Source organism: Oncorhynchus tshawytscha, linkage group LG13 (assembly GCF_018296145.1).
Source record: "Oncorhynchus tshawytscha isolate Ot180627B linkage group LG13, Otsh_v2.0, whole genome shotgun sequence".
NCBI classification, from domain to species: Eukaryota; Metazoa; Chordata; class Actinopteri; order Salmoniformes; family Salmonidae; genus Oncorhynchus; species Oncorhynchus tshawytscha.
In genome coordinates, this window is record NC_056441.1 from 80,333,816 (window position 1) to 80,354,040 (window position 20,225).

The following is a 20,225-nucleotide window of genomic DNA, read 5'->3' on the forward strand; positions in this document are numbered from 1 at the left end:
AAGAGAAATGACAGTCCATCATTACTTTAATACATGAAGGTCAGTCAATCTGGAAAATGTCAAGAATTTTGAAAGTTTCTTCAAGTGCAGTCACAAAAAGTGCTATGATGAAACTGTCTCTCATGAGGACCGCCACAGGAAAGGAAAAGGATAAGTTCATTAGAGTTACCAGCCTCAGATTGCAGCCCAAATAAATGCTTCATAGAGTTCAAGTAACAGACACATCTCAACATCAACTGTTCAGAGGAGACTGTGTGAATCAGGCCTTTCATGGTCGAATTGCTGCAAAGAAACCACTACTAACGGACACCAATAAGAAGAAGAGACTTGCTTGGGCCAAGAAACACGAGCAATGGACATTAGACTGGTGGAAATCAGATGGGGGATACCTAGTCAGTTGTTTAACAGAAAGGGGGATACCTAGTCAGTTGTTCAACAGAAAGGGGGATACCTAGTCAGTTGTTCAACAGAAAGGGGGATACCTAGTCAGTTGTTCAACAGAAAGGGGGATACCTAGTCAGTTGTTTAACAGAAAGGGGGATACCTAGTCAGTTGTTTAACAGAAAGGGGGATACCTAGTCAGTTGTTTAACAGAAAGGGTGATACCTAGTCAGTTGTTTAACAGAAAGGGGGATACCTAGTCAGTTGTTTAACAGAAAGGGGGATACCTAGTCAGTTGTTTAACAGAAAGGGGGATACCTAGTCAGTTGTTTAACAGAAAGGGGGATACCTAGTCAGTTGTTTAACAGAAAGGGGGATACCTAGTCAGTTGTTTAACAGAAAGGGTGATACCTAGTCAGTTGTTTAACAGAAAGGGGATACCTAGTCAGTTGTTTAACAGAAAGGGGATATCTAGTCAGTTGTTTAACAGAAAGGGTGATACCTAGTCAGTTGTTTAACAGAAAGGGGGATATCTAGTCAGTTGTTTAACAGAAAGGGGATACCTAGTCAGTTGTTTAACAGAAAGGGGGATATCTAGTCAGTTGTTCAACAGAAAGGGGGATACCTAGTCAGTTGTTTAACAGAAAGGGGGATACCTAGTCAGTTGTTTAACAGAAAGGGGATACCTAGTCAGTTGTTTAACAGAAAGGGTGATACCTAGTCAGTTGTTCAACAGAAAGGGGGATACCTAGTCAGTTGTTTAACAGAAAGGGGGATATCTAGTCAGTTGTTTAACAGAAAGGGCGATACCTAGTCAGTTGTTTAACAGAAAGGGTGATACCTAGTCAGTTGTTTAACAGAAAGGGTGATACCTAGTCAGTTGTTCAACAGAAAGGGGGATACCTAGTCAGTTGTTTAACAGAAAGGGTGATACCTAGTCAGTTGTTAAACAGAAAGGGGGATACCTAGTCAGTTGTTCAACAGAAAGGGTGATACCTAGTCAGTTGTTTAACAGAAAGGGTGATATCTAGTCAGTTGTTTAACAGAAAGGGGATACCTAGTCAGTTGTTCAACAGAAAGGGGGATACCTAGTCAGTTGTTCAACAGAAAGGGGGATACCTAGTCAGTTGTTTAACAGAAAGGGGGATATCTAGTCAGTTGTTTAACAGAAAGGGGATACCTAGTCAGTTGTTCAACAGAAAGGGGGATACCTAGTCAGTTGTTCAGTTGTTCAACAGAAAGGGGGATACCTAGTCAGTTGTTCAACAGAAAGGGGATATCTAGTCAGTTGTTTAACAGAAAGGGGGATACCTAGTCAGTTGTTCAACAGAAAGGGTGATACCTAGTCAGTTGTTTAACAGAAAGGGGATACCTAGTCAGTTGTTTAACAGAAAGGGTGATACCTAGTCAGTTGTTCAACAGAAAGGGGATACCTAGTCAGTTGTTTAACAGAAAGGGGATACCTAGTCAGTTGTTCAACAGAAAGGGTGATACCTAGTCAGTTGTTTAACAGAAAGGGGGATACCTAGTCAGTTGTTTAACAGAAAGGGGGATACCTAGTCAGTTGTTTAACAGAAAGGGTGATACCTAGTCAGTTGTTCAACAGAAAGGGGATACCTAGTCAGTTGTTTAACAGAAAGGGGGATACCTAGTCAGTTGTTTAACAGAAAGGGGGATACCTAGTCAGTTGTTTAACAGAAAGGGGGATACCTAGTCAGTTGTTTAACAGAAAGGGGGATACCTAGTCAGTTGTTTAACAGAAAGGGGGATACCTAGTCAGTTGTTTGTTGATACCTAGTCAGTTGTTCAACAGAAAGGGGGATACCTAGTCAGTTGTTTAACAGAAAGGGGGATACCTAGTCAGTTGTTTAACAGAAAGGGGGATACCTAGTCAGTTGTTCAACAGAAAGGGTGATACCTAGTCAGTTGTTCAACAGAAAGGGGGATACCTAGTCAGTTGTTTAACAGAAAGGGGGATACCTAGTCAGTTGTTTAACAGAAAGGGGGATACCTAGTCAGTTGTTTAACAGAAAGGGGGATACCTAGTCAGTTGTTTAACAGAAAGGGGGATACCTAGTCAGTTGTTTAACAGAAAGGGTGATACCTAGTCAGTTGTTCAACAGAAAGGGGATACCTAGTCAGTTGTTTAACAGAAAGGGGGATACCTAGTCAGTTGTTCAACAGAAAGGGGGATACCTAGTCAGTTGTTTAACAGAAAGGGGGATACCTAGTCAGTTGTTCAACAGAAAGGGGGATACCTAGTCAGTTGTTTAACAGAAAGGGGGATACCTAGTCAGTTGTTTAACAGAAAGGGGGATACCTAGTCAGTTGTTCAACAGAAAGGGGGATACCTAGTCAGTTGTTTAACAGAAAGGGGGATATCTAGTCAGTTGTTTAACAGAAAGGGGGATACCTAGTCAGTTGTTCAACAGAAAGGGTGATACCTAGTCAGTTGTTTAACAGAAAGAGGGATACCTAGTCAGTTGTTCAACTGAATGCATTCAACTGAAAAGTGTCTTCCGCATTTAACCCAACCCCTCTGAATCAGAGAGGTGAGGAGGGCTGCCTTAATCGACATCCACGTCTTCTGAACCCGAGGAACAGTGGGTTAACTGCCTTGTTCAGGGGAACAGTGGGTTAACTGCCTTGCTCAGGGGAACAGTGGGTTAACTGCCTTGCTGAGGAGAACAGTGGGTTAACTGCCTTGTTCAGGGGAACAGTGGGTTAACTGCCTTGTTCAGGGGAACAGTGGGTTAACTGCCTTGTTCAGGGGAACAGTGGGTTAACTGCCTTGCTCAGGGGAACAGTGGGTTAACTGCCTTGCTCAGGAGAACAGTGGGTTAACTGCCTTGCTCAGGGGAACAGTGGGTTAACTGCCTTGCTCAGGGGAACAGTGGGTTAACTGCCTTGCTCAGGAGAACAGTGGGTTAACTGCCTTGCTCAGGGGAACAGTGGGTTAACTGCCTTGCTCAGGGGAACAGTGGGTTAACTGCCTTGCTCAGGAGAACAGTGGGTTAACTGCCTTGCTCAGGGGAACAGTGGGTTAACTGTCTTGCTCAGGGGAACAGTGGAACAGTGGGTTAACTGCCTTGCTCAGGGGAACAGTGGGTTAACTGCCTTGCTCAGGGGAACAGTGGGTTAACTGCCTTGCTCAGGGGAACAGTGGGTTAACTGCCTTGCTCAGGGGAACAGTGGGTTAACTGCCTTGCTCAGGGGAACAGTGGGTTAACTGCCTTGCTCAGGGGAACAGTGGGTTAACTGCCTTGCTCAGGGGAACAGTGGGTTAACTGCCTTGCTCAGGGGAACAGTGGGTTAACTGCCTTGCTCAGGGGAACAGTGGGTTAACTGCCTTGCTCAGGGGAACAGTGGGTTAACTGCCTTGCTCAGGGGAACAGTGGGTTAACTGCCTTGCTCAGGGGAACAGTGGGTTAACTGCCTTGCTCAGGGGAACAGTGGGTTAACTGCCTTGCTCAGGAGAACAGTGGGTTAACTGCCTTGCTCAGGGGAACAGTGGGTTAACTGCCTTGCTCAGGGGAACAGTGGGTTAACTGCCTTGCTCAGGGGAACAGTGGGTTAACTGCCTTGCTCAGGAGAACAGTGGGTTAACTGCCTTGCTCAGGGGAACAGTGGGTTAACTGCCTTGCTCAGGGGAACAGTGGGTTAACTGCCTTGCTCAGGGGCAGAACGACAGTATTGGGCCTATAGCCTACTGCACAAATCTCATTGCTACATAACGGTTTTTATTTGGTTCATGTTGGAAAGGCTTAGGTTTTTTTAAGTCATGTTTTTAAAAATCTGAGTGGTAGATCTCATCTTGCATTTTGACTCAGAAAGTGATCTTGATTTGCTCTGCTACCACACGGCAAGCGGTACCGATGCACCAAGTCTGGAACCAACAGGACTCTGAACAGCTTTTATCCCCAAGCCTTAAGAGTACTAAATAGTTAGTCCGGTTAGCTATTTAACTATCTGCATTGGCCCTCTTTTGACTCATCAAATACTCTGCTGCTACTGTTTATTATCTATCCTGTTGCCTAGTCACTTTACCCCTACCTTCATATACATATCTACCTCAATTACCTGGTCAATTACCAATTACATCGTCTCAGCATTGGTACCCTGTGAATATAGCCAAGTTATTGTATTTATTCCTTGTGTTGTTATGTTTTTATTATTTCTCTATTTTTCTCTCTGCATTGTTGGAAAGGTCCCGTAAGTAAGCATTTCACTGTTAAGTCTACACCTGTTGTTTACAAAGAAAGAGAGAGAGAGACCCCTGGCCCAGATCTCAGCATGAAACTGTGTGTGTCAGGAGACGGGATGGGACACAGCACACACACACTGTATGCAAAAGGTGTGGCAAACTCGGCTGTTTTGCATAGACGGCACTGCAGCACAGAGAGAAGTTGGAAGTTTACATACACCTTAGCCAAATACATTTAAACTCAGTTTTTCACAATTCCTGACATTTAATCCTAGTAAAAACTCCCTGTTTTAGGTCAGTTAGGATCACCACTTTATTTTAAGAATGAGAAATGTCAGAATAATAGTAGAGAAAATTATTTATTTCAGTTTTTATTTCTTTCATCACATTCCCAGTGGGTCAGAAGTTTACATACACTCAATTAGTATTTGGTAGCATTGCCTTTAAATGGTTTAACTTAGGTCAAAGGTTTCGGGTAGCCTTCCACGAGCTTCCCACAATAAGTAGGGTGAATTTTGGCCCATTCCTCCTGACAGAGCTGGTGTAACTGAGTCAGGTTTGTGGGCCTCCTTGCTCACACACGCTTTTTCAGTTCTGCCCACAAATTTTCTATGGGATTGAGGTCAGGGCTTTGTGATTGCCACTCCAGTACCTTGACTTTGTTGTACTTAAAGCCATTTTGCCACAACTGTGGAAGTATGCTTGGGGTCATTGTCCATTTGGAAGACCCATTTGCGACCAAGTTTTAACTTCCTGACAGATGCTGCCACCCCCGTGCTTCACAGTTGGGATGGTGTTCTTCGGCTTGCAAGCCTCCCCCTTTATCCTCCAAACATAACGATGGTCATTATGGCCAAACAGTTCTATTTTTGTTTCATCAGACCAGAGGACATTTCTCCAAAAAGTACGATCTTTGTCCCCATGTGCAGTTGCAAAACGTAGTCTCGCTTTTTTATGGCGGTTTTGGAGCAGTGGCTTCTTCCTTGCTGGGCGACCTTTCAGGTTATGTCAATATAGGACTCATTTTACTGTGGATATAGATACTTTTGTACCTGTTTCCTCCAGCATCTTCACAAGGTCCTTTGCTGCTGTCCTGGGATTGATTTTTACTTTTCGCACCAAAGTACGTTCATCTCTAGGAGACAGAACATGTCTCCTTCCTGAGCGGTATGACGGCTGCGTGATCCCATGGTGTTTATACTTGCGTAGTATTGTTTGTACAGATGAATGTGGTACCTTCAGGATTTTTCTTCTGAGGTCTTGGCTGGTTTCTTTTGACTTTCCCATGATGTCAAGGAAAGAGGCACTGAGTTTGAAGGTAGGCCTTGAAATACATCAACAGGTACACCTCCAATTGACTCAAATTATGTCAATTAGCTTATCAGAAGCTTCTAAGCCATGCCATCATTTCTGGAATTTTCCAAGGTGTTTAAAGGCACAGTCAACTTAGTCTATGTAAACGTCTGACCAACTGGAATTGTGATTCAGTGAATGATAAGTGAAATAATCTTTCTGTAAACAATTGTTAGAAAAATGACTTGTGTCATGCACAAAGTAGATGTCCTCACCGACTTGCCAAAACGAATTTGTAGAGTGGTTGAAAAACAAGGTTTAATGACTCCAACCTAAGTGTTTGTAAACTAGGTTTAATGACTCCAACCTAAGTGTTTGTAAACTAGTTTTAATGGCTCCAACCTAAGTGTTTGTAAACTAGGTTTAATGACTCCAACCTAAGTGTTTGTAAACTAGGTTTAATGACTCCAACCTAAGTGTTTGTAAACTAGGTTTAATGACTCCAACCTAAGTGTTTGTAAACTAGGTTTAATGACTCCAACCTAAGTGTTTGTAAACTAGTTTTAATGACTCCAACCTATGTGTTTGTAAACTAGTTTTAATGACTCCAACCTAAGTGTTTGTAAACTAGTTTTAATGACTCCAACCTATGTGTTTGTAAACTAGTTTTAATGACTCCAACCTAAGTGTTTGTAAACTAGTTTTAATGACTCCAACCTAAGTGTTTGTAAATGAGGTTTAATGACTCCAACCTAAGTGTTTGTAAACTAGTTTTAATGGCTCCAACCTAAGTGTTTGTAAATGAGGTTTAATGACTCCAACCTAAGTGTTTGTAAACTAGGTTTAATGACTTTAGTGTTTGTAAACTAGGTTTTGACTCCAACCTAAGTGTTTGTAAACTAGGTTTAATGACTTAAGTGTTTGTAAACTAGGTTTAATGACTCCAACCTAAGTGTTTGTAAACTAGTTTTAATGACTCCAACCTATGTGTTTGTAAACTAGTTTTAATGACTTCAACCTATGTGTTTGTAAACTAGTTTTAATGACTCCAACCTAAGTGTTTGTAAACTAGTTTTAATGTTTATGTGTTTGTAAACTAGTTTTAATGACTCCAACCTATGTGTTTGTAAACTAGTTTTAATGACTCCAACCTAAGTGTTTGTAAACTAGTTTTAATGACTCCAACCTAAGTGTTTGTAAACTAGTTTTAATGACTCCAACCTAAGTGTTTGTAAACTTCCAACTTCAACAGTATGTTTTCTACCTTTCCTTTCCGTTGTGTTTAGTGGTGAGAGAGAGGGTTTTCTACCTTTCCTTTCCGTTGTGTTTAGTGGTGAGAGAGAGGGTTTTCTACCTTTCCTTTCCGTTGTGTTTAGTGGTGAGAGAGAGGGTTTTCTACCTTTCCTTTCCGTTGTGTTTAGCGGTGAGAGAGAGGGTTTTCTACCTTTCCTTACTGTTGTGTTTAGTGGTGAGAGAGAGGGTTTTCTACCTTTCCTTTCCGTTGTGTTTAGTGGTGAGAGAGAGGGTTTTCTACCTTTCCTTTCCGTTGTGTTTAGTGGTGAGAGAGAGGGTTTTCTACCTTTCCTTTCCGTTGTGTTTAGTGGTGAGAGAGAGGGTTTTCTACCTTTCCTTTCCGTTGTGTTTAGTGGTGAGAGAGAGGGTTTTCTACCTTTCCTTTCCGTTGTGTTTAGTGGTGAGAGAGAGGGTTTTCTACCTTTCCTTTCCGTTGTGTTTAGTGGTGAGAGAGAGGGTTTTCTACCTTTCCTTTCCGTTGTGTTTAGTGGTGAGAGAGAGGGTTTTCTACCTTTCCTTACTGTTGTGTTTAGTGGTGAGAGAGAGGGTTTTCTACCTTTCCTTACTGTTGTGTTTAGCGGTGAGAGAGAGGGTTTTCTACCTTTCCTTTCCGTTGTGTTTAGTGGTGAGAGAGAGGGTTTTCTACCTTTCCTTTCCGTTGTGTTTAGTGGTGAGAGAGAGGGTTTTCTATCTTTCCTTTCCGTTGTGTTTAGCGGTGAGAGAGAGGGTTTTCTACCTTTCCTTTCCGTTGTGTTTAGCGGTGAGAGAGAGGGTTTTCTACCTTTCCTTTCCGTTGTGTTTAGTGGTGAGAGAGCGGTGAGTGTGAGTTCTAGCAGCGCTAATGCCATGTTCACTGTGTTTGACAGACAGCAACAGGTTGAAACTCCCTCCAAATCTCCCGACACACACACACACTTTGCAGGGAATATGTAATTCCTGTGGTATCCATGAAAGTACTAATGCCATTTTCTCCCCCCTCCGTCCTCTCCCCTTCTCTCCCCTTGCCTCTAACTTCTAACTCCCCCCTCACTCTATACTTCCCTCTCCCTCTCCCTCCCTCTCTTCTCTCCCCTTCTCTCCCCTTGCCTCTAACTTCTAACTCCCCCTCACTCTATACTTCCCTCTCCCTCTCCCTCCCTCTCTTCTCTCCCCTTCTCTCCCCTTGCCTCTAACTCCTAACTCCCCCTCACTCTATCCCCTTCTCTCCCCTTGCCTCCCTCTCCCTCTCCCCCCCTCTTTCTCCCCTTCTCTCCCCTTGCCTCTAACTTCTAACTCCCCCTCACTCTATACTTCCCTCTCCCTCTCCCTCCCTCTCTTCTCTCCCCTTCTCTCCCCTTGCCTCTAACTCCTAACTCCCCCTCACTCTATACTTCCCTCTCCCTCCCTCTCTTCTCTCCCCTTCTCTCCCCTTGCCTCTAACTTCTAACTCCCCCCCTCTTGCCTCTATCTAACTCCCCCTCTCCCTCCCCTCCCTCTTCTTCTCTCCCCTTCTCTCCCCTTGCCTCTAACTCCTAACTCCCCCTCACGCTATACTTCCCTCTCCCTCCCTCTCTTCTCTCCCCTTCTCTCCCCTTGCCTCTAACTCCTAACTCCCCCCTCACTCTATACTTCCCTCTCCCTCCCTCTCTTTTATCTCTAGTTTCCAGAAGCATGTCCACACCTATAGGGTCCTACCAGATGAAGAGGGATTCTTGGCAGTCCAGGTACCACTATACACCGCCCTCCATACATACATGCACAGAACAGTGGGTGTTTTTCTATGCATACCTAGCACTATGGATGTAGCTGTTAGTATGTACATCTATATCTGTGGACGGCAGGCACTGTATATGTGTGTATGGCACGTGTATGTGTGTCTGGATCAGTAGTAACTGGCAGGCTCTGGTGCTTGTGTTGGCTCTGTGCTCACACACACACACACACACACACACACACACACACACACACACACACACACACACACACACACACACACACACACACACACACACACACACACAGCGGTCTCTTTGTGCTCTGTGTCCAGCAGCTGGGGGAGTCACCAATCCCCTCCCCTTGCAACATACATACACACTCAAATACTGTAATACCTAACCCTAAGTACACCCCACTAATCCCCCTTCCAGTACCCCTCCTCTGCTGGTCCCATGCCTGGAATCCACACTGATAGCTTTCACAAATAATTTGATTTACCCAGTGCTTCAGTGAAATGAAACGCCACTCAAACGGAGTGAATGTGGCTGCCAGGTTCCCCACCCGTTCACAGCTGAGGGCCTTTTGCTATTAGAGCTTCCCTTACGCCACTGTAAGCCATCAGCATATGAGCCAGCAGCATATGAGCCATCAGCATATGAGCCATCAGCATATGAGCCAGCAGCATATGAGCCATCAGCATATGAGCCAGCAGCATATGAGCCATCAGCATATGAGCCATCAGCATATGAACCATCAGCATATGAGCCAGCCATCAGCATATGAGCCAGCAGCATATGAGCCATCAGCATATGAGCCAGCAGCATGAACCATCAGAGCCAGCAGCATATGAGCCAGCAGCATATGAGCCATCAGCATATGAGCCAGCAGCATATGAGCCAGCAGTATATGAGCCAGCAGCATATGAACCATCAGCATATGAGCCATCAGCATATGAGCCATCAGTATATGAGCCATCAGCATATGAACCAGCCAGCCATCAGCATATGAGCCAGCAGCATATGAGCCAGCAGCATATGAGCCAGCAGCATATGAGCCAGCAGCATATGAGCAGCAGCAGCATATGAGCCAGCATCATACCACCCTGCATCCCACTGCTTGTTTTCCTCTGAAGCAAAGCAGGGTTGGTCCTGGTCAGTCTCTGGACGGGAGACCAGATGCTGCTGGAAGTGTTGTTGGAGGGTTAGTAGTAGGAACCCTTTCCTCTGGTCTACCCCCCTCCCCCAATGCCCCAGGGCAGTGATTGTGGACATTGCCCTGTGTAGGTGCTGTCTTTAGAGTAGGGGTTAACCACTGTGTCCTGGCTAAATTCCCAATCTGGCCCTCAAACCATCACGGTCACCTAATAATCCCCAGTTTACAATTGGCTCATTCACGCCCCCCTGTAACTATTCCCCAGGTTGTTGCTGTACATGAGCATGTGTTCTCAGTCAACTTACCTGGTAAAATAAGAGGTAAATAAAATAACATTTAAAAAAAACTCCACCCACAAATATCAATGAACAGAAAGTGATTGTACCCACTCTCAGACTCTCTGAGCTACCCCACCAAGACCTATATACTACCTACCTATCACTATACTACCTACCTATCTATATACTACCTACCTATCTATATACTACCTACCTATCACTATACTACCTACCTATCTATATACTACCTACCTATCACTATACTACCTACCTATCTATATACTACCTACCTATCGCTATACTACCTACCTATCTATATACTACCTACCTATCACTATACTACCTACCTATCTATATACCACCTACCTATCCCTATACTACCTACCTATCTATATACTACCTACCTATCACTATACTACCTACCTATCTATATACTACCTGCCTATCGCTATACTACCTACTTATCTATATACTACCTACCTATCACTATACTACCTACCTATCTATATACTACCTACCTATCACTATACTACCTACCTATCACTATACTGCCTACCTATCACTATACTACCTACCTATAAATATACTGCCTACCTATCACTATACTACCTACCTATCTATATACTACCTGCCTATATATATACTACCTACCTATCGCTATACTACCTACCTATCACTATACTGCCTACCTATCACTATACTACCTACCTATAAATATACTACCTACCTATCACTATACTACCTACCTATCTATATACTACCTACCTATCTATATACTACCTACCTATCACTATACTACCTACCTATCTCTATACTACCTACCTATCTATATACTACCTACCTATCTATATACTACCTACCTATCTATATACTACCTACCTATCAATATACTACCCACCTATCAATATACTACCTACCTATCACTATACTACCTACCTATCACTATACTACCTACCTATCTATATACTACCTACCTATCTATATACTACCTACCTATCAATATACTACCTACCTATCTATATACTACCTACCTATCTATATACTACCTACCTATCAATATGCTACCTACCTATCTATATACTACCTACCTATCAATATACTACCTACCTATCTATATACTACCTACCTATCTATATACTACCTACCTATCTATATACGACCTACCTATCTATATACTACCTACCTATCTATATACTACCTACCTATAAATATACTACCTACCTATCTATATACTACCTACCAATAAATATACTACCTACCTATAAATATACTACCTACCTATCTATATACTACCTACCAATAAATATACTACCTACCTATCTATATACTACCTACCAATAAATATACTACCTACCTATCAATATACTACATACCTATAAATATACTACCTACCTATCTATATACTACCTACCTATCTATATACTACCTACCTATCTATATACTACCTACCAATAAATATACTACCTACCTATAAATATACTACCTGCCCTATCTATATACTACCTACCAATAAATATACTACCTACCTATCTATATACTACCTACCTATCAATATACTACCTACCTATCTATATACTACCTACCTATCAATATACTACCTACCTATCTATATACTACCTACCTATCAATATACTACCTACCTATCTATATACTACCTACCTATCAATATACTACCTACCTATCTATATACTACCTACCTATCAATATACTACATACCTATAAATATACTACCTACCTATCTATATACTACCTACCTATCTATATACTACCTACCTATCTATATACTACCTACCAATAAATATACTACCTACCTATCTATATACTACCTACCAATAAATATACTACCTACCTATCTATATACTACCTACCAATAAATATACTACCTACCTATCTATATACTACCTACCTATCAATATACTACCTACCTATCTATATACTACCTACCTATCTATATACTACCTACCTATCTATATACTACCTACCTATCTATATACTACCTACCTATCAATATACTACCTACCTATCTATATACTACCACCTATCTATATACTACCTACCTATCTATATACTACCTACCTATCTATATACTACCTACCTATCTATATACTACCTGCCAATAAATATACTACCTACCTATCTATATACTGCCTACCTATAAATATACTACCTACCTATCTATATACTACCTACCAATAAATATACTACCTACCTATCTATATACTACCTACCAATAAATATACTACCTACCTATCAATATACTACATACCTATAAATATACTACCTACCTATCTATATACTACCTACCTATCTATATACTACCTACCTATCTATATACTACCTACCAATAAATATACTACCTACCTATCTATATACTACCTACCAATAAATATACTACCTACCTATCTATATACTACCTACCAATAAATATACTACCTACCTATCTATATACTACCTACCAATACATATACTACCTACCTATCAATATACTACATACCTATAAATATACTACCTACCTATCTATATACTACCTACCTATCTATATACTACCTACCTATAAATATACTACCTACCTATCTATATACTACCTACCAATAAATATACTACCTACCTATCTATATACTACCTACCAATAAATATACTACCTACCTATCTATATACTACCTACCAATACATATACTACCTACCTATCAATATACTACATACCTATAAATATACTACCTACCTATCTATATACTACCTACCTATCTATATACTACCTACCTATAAATATACTACCTACCTATCTATATACTACCTACCAATAAATATACTACCTACCTATCTATATACTACCTACCTATCTATATACTACCTACCTATCTATATACTACCTACCTATCAATATACTACCTACCTATCTATATACTACCTACCTATCAATATACTACCTATCTATCTATCTATCTATATACTACCTACCTATCTATATACTACCTACCTATCTATATACTACCTACCTATCTACTGTATGTGTCGAACTGCTTTGCTTTATCTTGGCCAGGTTGCAATTGTAAATGAGAACTTGTTCTCAACTTGCCTACCTGGTTAAATAAAGGTTAAATAAATCAAATCAAAATATTTGATTTGATTTAACTTATATACTATTTACAGTTGAAGTCGGAAGTTTACATACACTTGGAGTCATTAAAACTAGTTTTTCAACCACTCCACAAATGTCTTGTTAATTAACAAACTATAGTTTTGGCAAGTCGGTTAGGACATCTACTTTGTGCAAAACACAAGTAATTTTTCCAACAATTGTTTACAGACAGATTATTTCACTTATAATTCACTGTATCACAATTTCAGTGGTCAGAAGTTTACATACACTACGTTGACTGTGCCTTTAAACAGCTTCGACAATTCCAGAAAATTTTGTCCTGGCTTTAGAAGCTTCTGATAGGCTAATTGACATCATTTGAGTCGATTGGAGGTGTACCTGTGGATGAATTTCAAGGCCTACCTTCAAACTCAGTGCTTCTTTGCTTGACATCATGGGAAAATCTAAATACATCAGCCAAGACCTCAGAAATACAATTGTAGACCTCCACAAGTCTGGTTCATCCTTGGGAGCAAGAAATGAACGTACTTTGGTGCGAAAAGTGCAAATCAATCCCAGAACAACAGCAAAGGACCTTGTGAAGATGCTGGAGGAAGCAAGTACAAAAGTATCTATATCCACAGTAAAACGAGTCCTATATTGACATAACCTGAAAGGACGCTCAGCAAGGAAGAAGCCACTGCTCCAAAACCGCCATAAAAAAGCCAGACTACGTTTTGCAACTGCACATGGGGACAAAGATCATACTTTTTGGAGAAATGTCCTCTGGTCTGATGAAACAAAAATAGAACTGTTTGGGCATAATGAACATCGTTATGTTTGGAGGAAAAAGGGGGAGGCTTGCAAGTCGAAGAACACCATCCCAACCGTGAAGCACGGGGGTGGCAGCATCATGTTGTGGGGTGCGTTGTTGCAGGAGGGACTGGTGCACTTCACAAAATAGATGGCATCATGAGGCAGGAAAATTATGTGGATATATTGAAGCAACATCTCAAGACATCAGTCAGGAAATTAATGGGTCTTCCAAATGGACAATGACCCCAAGCATACTTCCAAAGTTGTGGCAAAATGGCTTAAGGACAACAAAGTCAAGGTATTGGAGTGGCCATCACAAAGCCCTGACCTCAATCCTATAGAAAAGTTGTGGGCAGAACTGAAAAAGCGTGTGCGAGCAAGGAGGCCTACAAACCTGACTCAGTTACACCAGCTCTGTCAGGAGGAATGGGCCAAAATTCACCCAACTTATTGTGGGAAGCTTGTGGAAGGCTACCCAAAATGTTTGACCGAAGTTAAACAATTTAAAGGCAATGCTACCAAATACTAATTGAGTGTATGTAAACTTCTGACCCACTGGGAATGTGATGAAACAAATTAAAGCTGAAATAAATAATTCTCTCTACCATTATTCTGACATTTCACATTCTTAAAATAAAGTGGTGATCCTAACTGACCTAAGACAGGATTTTTTCCTTGGATTAAATGTCAGGAATTGTGAAAAACTGAGTTTAAATGTATTTGGCTAAGGTGTATGTAAACTTCTGACTTCAACTGTATGTGACAGGGTCTACAGACAATCACGGAATACAAAAGGAAAACCAGCCTTGTCGCGTACACCGACATCTTGCTTCCAGACAAACTTAACACCTTCTTTGCTCGCTTTGAGGATAGTAGTGTCAACGACGCGGCCTGCTACCAAGGACTGTGGCTTCTCCTTCTCCGTGGCCGATGTGAGTAAGATATTTAAACGTGTTAACCCCCGCAAGGTCGCAGGCCCAGACGGCATCCCTAGCCGCATCCTCAGAGCATGCGCAGACCAGCTGGCTGGTGTGTTTACGGACATTTTCAATCAATCCCTATCCCAGTCTGCTGTCTCCACATGCTTCAAGATGGCCACCATTGTTCCTGTACCCAAGAATGCAAAGGTAACTGAACTAAATGAGTATTGCCCCGTAGCACTCACTTCTGTCGTATTGAAGTGCTTGAGTGCCTAGTCAAGGATAATATAACCTCCACCTTACCTGTCACCCTAGACCCACTTCAATCTGCTTACTGCCCCAATAAGTCCACAGACAATGCAATCACCATCACACTGTACACTGCCCTGTCCCATCTTGACAAGAGGAATACCTATGTAAGAATGCTGTTCATTGACTACAGCTCAGGGTCCTGGATCTCAACCCCACCCTGTGCAACTGGGTCCTGGACTTCCTGATGTGCCGACCCCAGGTAGTGAAGGTAGGAAACAACATCTCCACTTCACTGATCCTCAACAGTGGTGTCAGGAAAATAACCTCACTCAATGTCAACAAAACAAAGGAGATGATCGTGGACTCCAGGACACAGCAGAGGGAGCACCCCCCTATCCACATTGACGGGACTGCAGTGGAGAAGCTGGAAAGTTTCAAGTTCCTCAGCATACATATCACTGACAAACTGAAATAGTCCACCCACACAGACAGTGTGGTGAAGAAGGCGCAGCAGTGCCTCTTCAACCTCAGGAGGCTGAAGAATTGTGTATTGTCACCTAAAACCCTCACAAACTTTACAAATGCACAATTGAGAGCATGCTTTCGGGCTGTATCACCTCCTGGTACGGCAACTGCACCGCCCACAACCGCAGGGCTCTCCAAAGGGTAGTGAGGTCTGCACAACGCATCACCGAGGGCAAACTACCTGCCTTCCAGGACACCTACAGCACCCGATGTCACAGGAAGGTCAAAAAGAAAATCAAGGACAACAACCACCCAAGCCACTGCCTGTTTACCCCGCTACCATCCAGCAGGCGAGGTCAGTACAGATGCATCAAAGCTGGGACCAAGAAACTGAAAAACAGCTCCTATCTCAAGGCTATCAGACTGCTAAACAGCCATCACAGAGAGGCTGCTGCCTACATACAGACTTGAAATCATTGGCCACTTTAATAAAGGGAACACTAGTCACTTTAATAATGCCACTTTAGTAATGTTAACATACCTTATATTACTCATCTCATATGTATATACTGTATTCTATACGATCTATTGCCTATGCCGCTCTGACATTGCTTATATTTATATTCATATATTCTTATTCCATTAATTTTACTTAGATTTGTGTGTATTAGGTATTTGTTGTGTAATTGTTAGATATGACTTGTTATGCATTGCTGAACTGTCGGAACTAGAAGCACAAGCATTTCGCTACACTCGCAATAACATCTGCTAACCATGTGTGTGACCAATAAATTTTATTTGAATCTACTACTTACCTACCTACCTACCTACCCAGCTTTATTCTGAACGTGCTGTGCAGAGTGTGCTCTGTCTCTGCAAGAGTGTATATCTTTGAAGTACCCACTCTCTCTCTCATTCCTCTCCCCTCTCCCAGACTTCTCAGGGGGTGCAGCCTAAGCGGTTTAAGAGCCTCCCAGAGCTGGTCCTGTTGTACCTCCAGCCCAGCCAGGGACTGGTCAGCACTCTACTGTACCCCGTAGACAGAGAGGAGAGCATCCCAGAGGACAGGGACTACTCAGGTATACTCTCTCTTCATCTCTCTCCATCTGTCTGTCTCGCTCCATCTCTCTCCTTATTTGTCTTTCTGTCTCTCTAATTGGTCAGATGGGGAAGATGAGAAGCCACCACTTCCTCCCCGTTCCGCCTCCACACCACCTACAGGCTCCTCCCCAGAGACACCCACCGACAGGTACAGCACACACACACACACACGCACGCACATACACACACATACACAGACGCACATACACACACAGATACACGCACATACACACGCACATACACACACGCACACACACACACATATACACACGCACGCACATACACACACACATACACACACCCACATACACACATACACACATGCACATACACACACACAACCACACGTGCACACACACAAACACAATGTTGCGTGACCTAGTAAAAACTCCTGGGCCTAGTAAAGGGTGGATCTACCTGTTATATTAGATCAACTGATCCTGCTTGTAGAGATTCAGTGAATCTGAACAGGGCCTATCTTCGACCAACCCTTGAACCCTCCCCCTCTCTTCTCATCCTTTTCCCTCCTCTCTTGCCCTCCTGAGATCAGATGGGGGGGGGTGTCTTGTTTAGAGAGTGAGTCAGCAGCAGTCTGATCCTGAGGAAGTCTGGGACATTGGAAAGTTGATGTTGTCAGGTCTTCTTCAGTGTTCTATACTCACAACAAGGGCCCCCTCTGCACCCCATGGTCTCTGTGCCAAGTCCAGAGGATGTAAGACCCGTGTCTGTTCTATTGACACGGATTGGATGTTGTTCCGTCCTACTTTAGCGCCCCTGCTGCTAACGGCCTGAGCACCATTTCCCATGAGTATCTGAAGGGAAGCTACGCTCTGGACCTGCAGGCTGTCAAACAGGGAGCCAGCTCTCTGCCCCACCTCAACAAGACACTGGTGTCCTCCTGCAAACGCCTCAACGGGTGAGACACAAACACACACAACTCTCAACTTCTCTTGGTGACACATGCACGCATGCACACACACTCAAAAACCTGTGTGTGTGTGTGTGTGTGTGTGTGTGTGTGTGTGTGTGTGTGTGTGTGTAGGGAAGTGGATAAGGTTCTGTCTGGGCTGGAGATCCTGTCCAAGGTGTTTGACCAACAGAGTGCCTTCATAGTGTCCAAGATGATACAGCAGGTACTCTACATTTTCGATCTTGTTTTTTTCATGGGTTTGTATGTGTGTGTGTGTTGGGGTAAAATGTATGACTCTGGAAAGCACAGGAAGCTTAGACATGCCACACCTTGGTTTCCTCCTGACACACACACACACACACACACACACACACACACACACACACACACACACAATGCTCCTGAGTACACTGGGGGTCATGAGGAAAGAGATATTTGTCCCCCAGAGAGAAACAACTAGAGTTCCTAAAGACAGCTGTGCTTGAGAGAGTCACGCTGTAATCGCACACACACATGCACACACGCACGCACACACACACACACACACACACACACACACACACACACACACACACACACACACACGTGGTCTTAAAGGGCCAGACCTCCTTTCCCCTCAAACTTTCCTCACACAATGGGCTCATGTCTACATAGCATCTAGTGTGTGTGTGTGTCTGTGTCTGTCTGTTGTAACTATCTGTCTGTTGTGTCTGTCTGTCGGAACTGCCTGTCTGTCTTAACTGTCTATCATAACCGTCTGTGTGTCGTAACTGTCTGTTGTAACGTCTGTGTGTCGTAACTGTCTTGTTTTCCTCCGTAGTCAGTGAATCAGGGTGGAGATCAGGAGTTGGAGAATCTGGTTACTAAACTGGCCATCCTCAAAGATCTACTGTCTTCTATAGAGAAGAAGGTAAGCCTACGAGCATAGACATATTATCTAGTAGTCATTCTATGTCCTGGAGGGAGGGAGGGAGGGAGGGAGGGAGGGAGGGGAGGGAGGGAGGGAGGGAGGGGGAATCTGGTCACTAAACTGGCAATCCTCAAAGATCTACTGTCTTCTATAGAGAAGAAGGTAAGCCTATGAGCATAGACATATTATCTAGTAGTCATTCTATGTCCTAGGGGGAGGGATGGAGGGAGGGGAGGGAGGGAGAATCTGGTCACTAAACTGGCCATCCTCAAAGATCTACTGTCTTCTATAGAGAAGAAGGTAAGCCTACGAGCATAGACATATTATCTAGTAGTCATTCTATGTCCTAGGGGAGGGATGGAGGGAGGGGGAGGGAGGGAGGAGGGCCATCCTCAAAGATCTACTGTCTTCTATAGAGAAGAAGGTAAGCCTACGAGCATAGACATATTATCTAGTAGGAGGGGAGGGATGGAGGGAGGGAGGGGGAGGGAGGGGAGGGAGGGAGGGAGGGAGGGAGGGAGGGAGGGAGGGAGGGAGGGAGGGAGAATCTGGTCACTAAACTGGCCATCCTCAAAGATCTACTGTCTTCTATAGAGAAGAAGGTAAGCCTACGAGCATAGACATATTATCTAGTAGTCATTCTATGTCCTAGGGGGAGGGATGGAGGGAGGGAGGGGGAGGGGGGAGGGGGGGAGGGAGGGAGGGAGGGAGGGAGGGAGGGGAGGGAGGGAGGGAGGGAGGGAGGGAGGGGGAGGGAGGGAGAATCTGGTCACTAAACTGGCCATCCTCAAAGATCTACTGTCTTCTATAGAGAAGAAGGTAAGCCTACGAGCATAGACATATTATCTAGTAGTCATTCTATGTCCTAGGGGGAGGGAGGGATGGAGGGAAGGAGGGAGGGGGAGAATCTGGTCACTAAACTGGCCATCCTCAAAGATCTACTGTCTTCTATAGAGAAGAAGGTAAGCCTACGAGCATAGACATATTATCTAGTAGTCATTCTATGTCCTGGGGGGGGAGGGAGGGAGGGAGGGAGAATCTGGTCACTAAACTGGCCATCCTCAAAGACTTACTGTCTTCTATAGAGAAGAAGGTAAGCCTGCACCACTCACACGCAGCTGTTAGTGAGTGTGTTTAGTTACCCTCCTCCCTCTGATGGATCGTCTGCCATGATGGGCGGCGAGTGGTGGCTGTAGCCCAGCGGGTGTGCTCTGAGCTGGGGTGAAGAGAGAGAGGACCCCCCCTACACCCTCCATAGAAATATTATCTAATAGTCATTCAAATTCTATGTCCCCTCTCCTCTCTGTCTGGGCCCCAGAGCTCAGGTTACACATGGAGGGAGAAGATGGGAGCGGGAGGGGAAGGGAGAAGGGGGGGGGGGAGGGAGAAGATGGGAGCGGAAGGGGGAGAAGATGGGGGACGGAGGGAGAAGATGGGAGAGGGAGAAGATGGGGGAGGGAGAAGATGGGGGAGGGA

General features: G+C 43.6%; 1 protein-coding gene across 1 annotated transcript in view; it reads left to right on the top strand.

Moving 5' to 3' along the window:
* Nucleotides 1-20,225, top strand: part of LOC112235809 (phosphatidylinositol 3,4,5-trisphosphate 5-phosphatase 2A) — an 80,017-nt gene that overhangs the window by 18,372 nt on the left and 41,420 nt on the right. The window contains exons 2-7 of the mRNA XM_042296406.1: nt 8,811-8,874; nt 16,763-16,907; nt 16,993-17,077; nt 17,699-17,845; nt 17,972-18,062; nt 18,660-18,749. Of these exons, the coding sequence (XP_042152340.1) occupies nt 8,811-8,874; nt 16,763-16,907; nt 16,993-17,077; nt 17,699-17,845; nt 17,972-18,062; nt 18,660-18,749 (622 nt within the window). The remainder of the gene's footprint in view (nt 1-8,810; nt 8,875-16,762; nt 16,908-16,992; nt 17,078-17,698; nt 17,846-17,971; nt 18,063-18,659; nt 18,750-20,225) is intronic.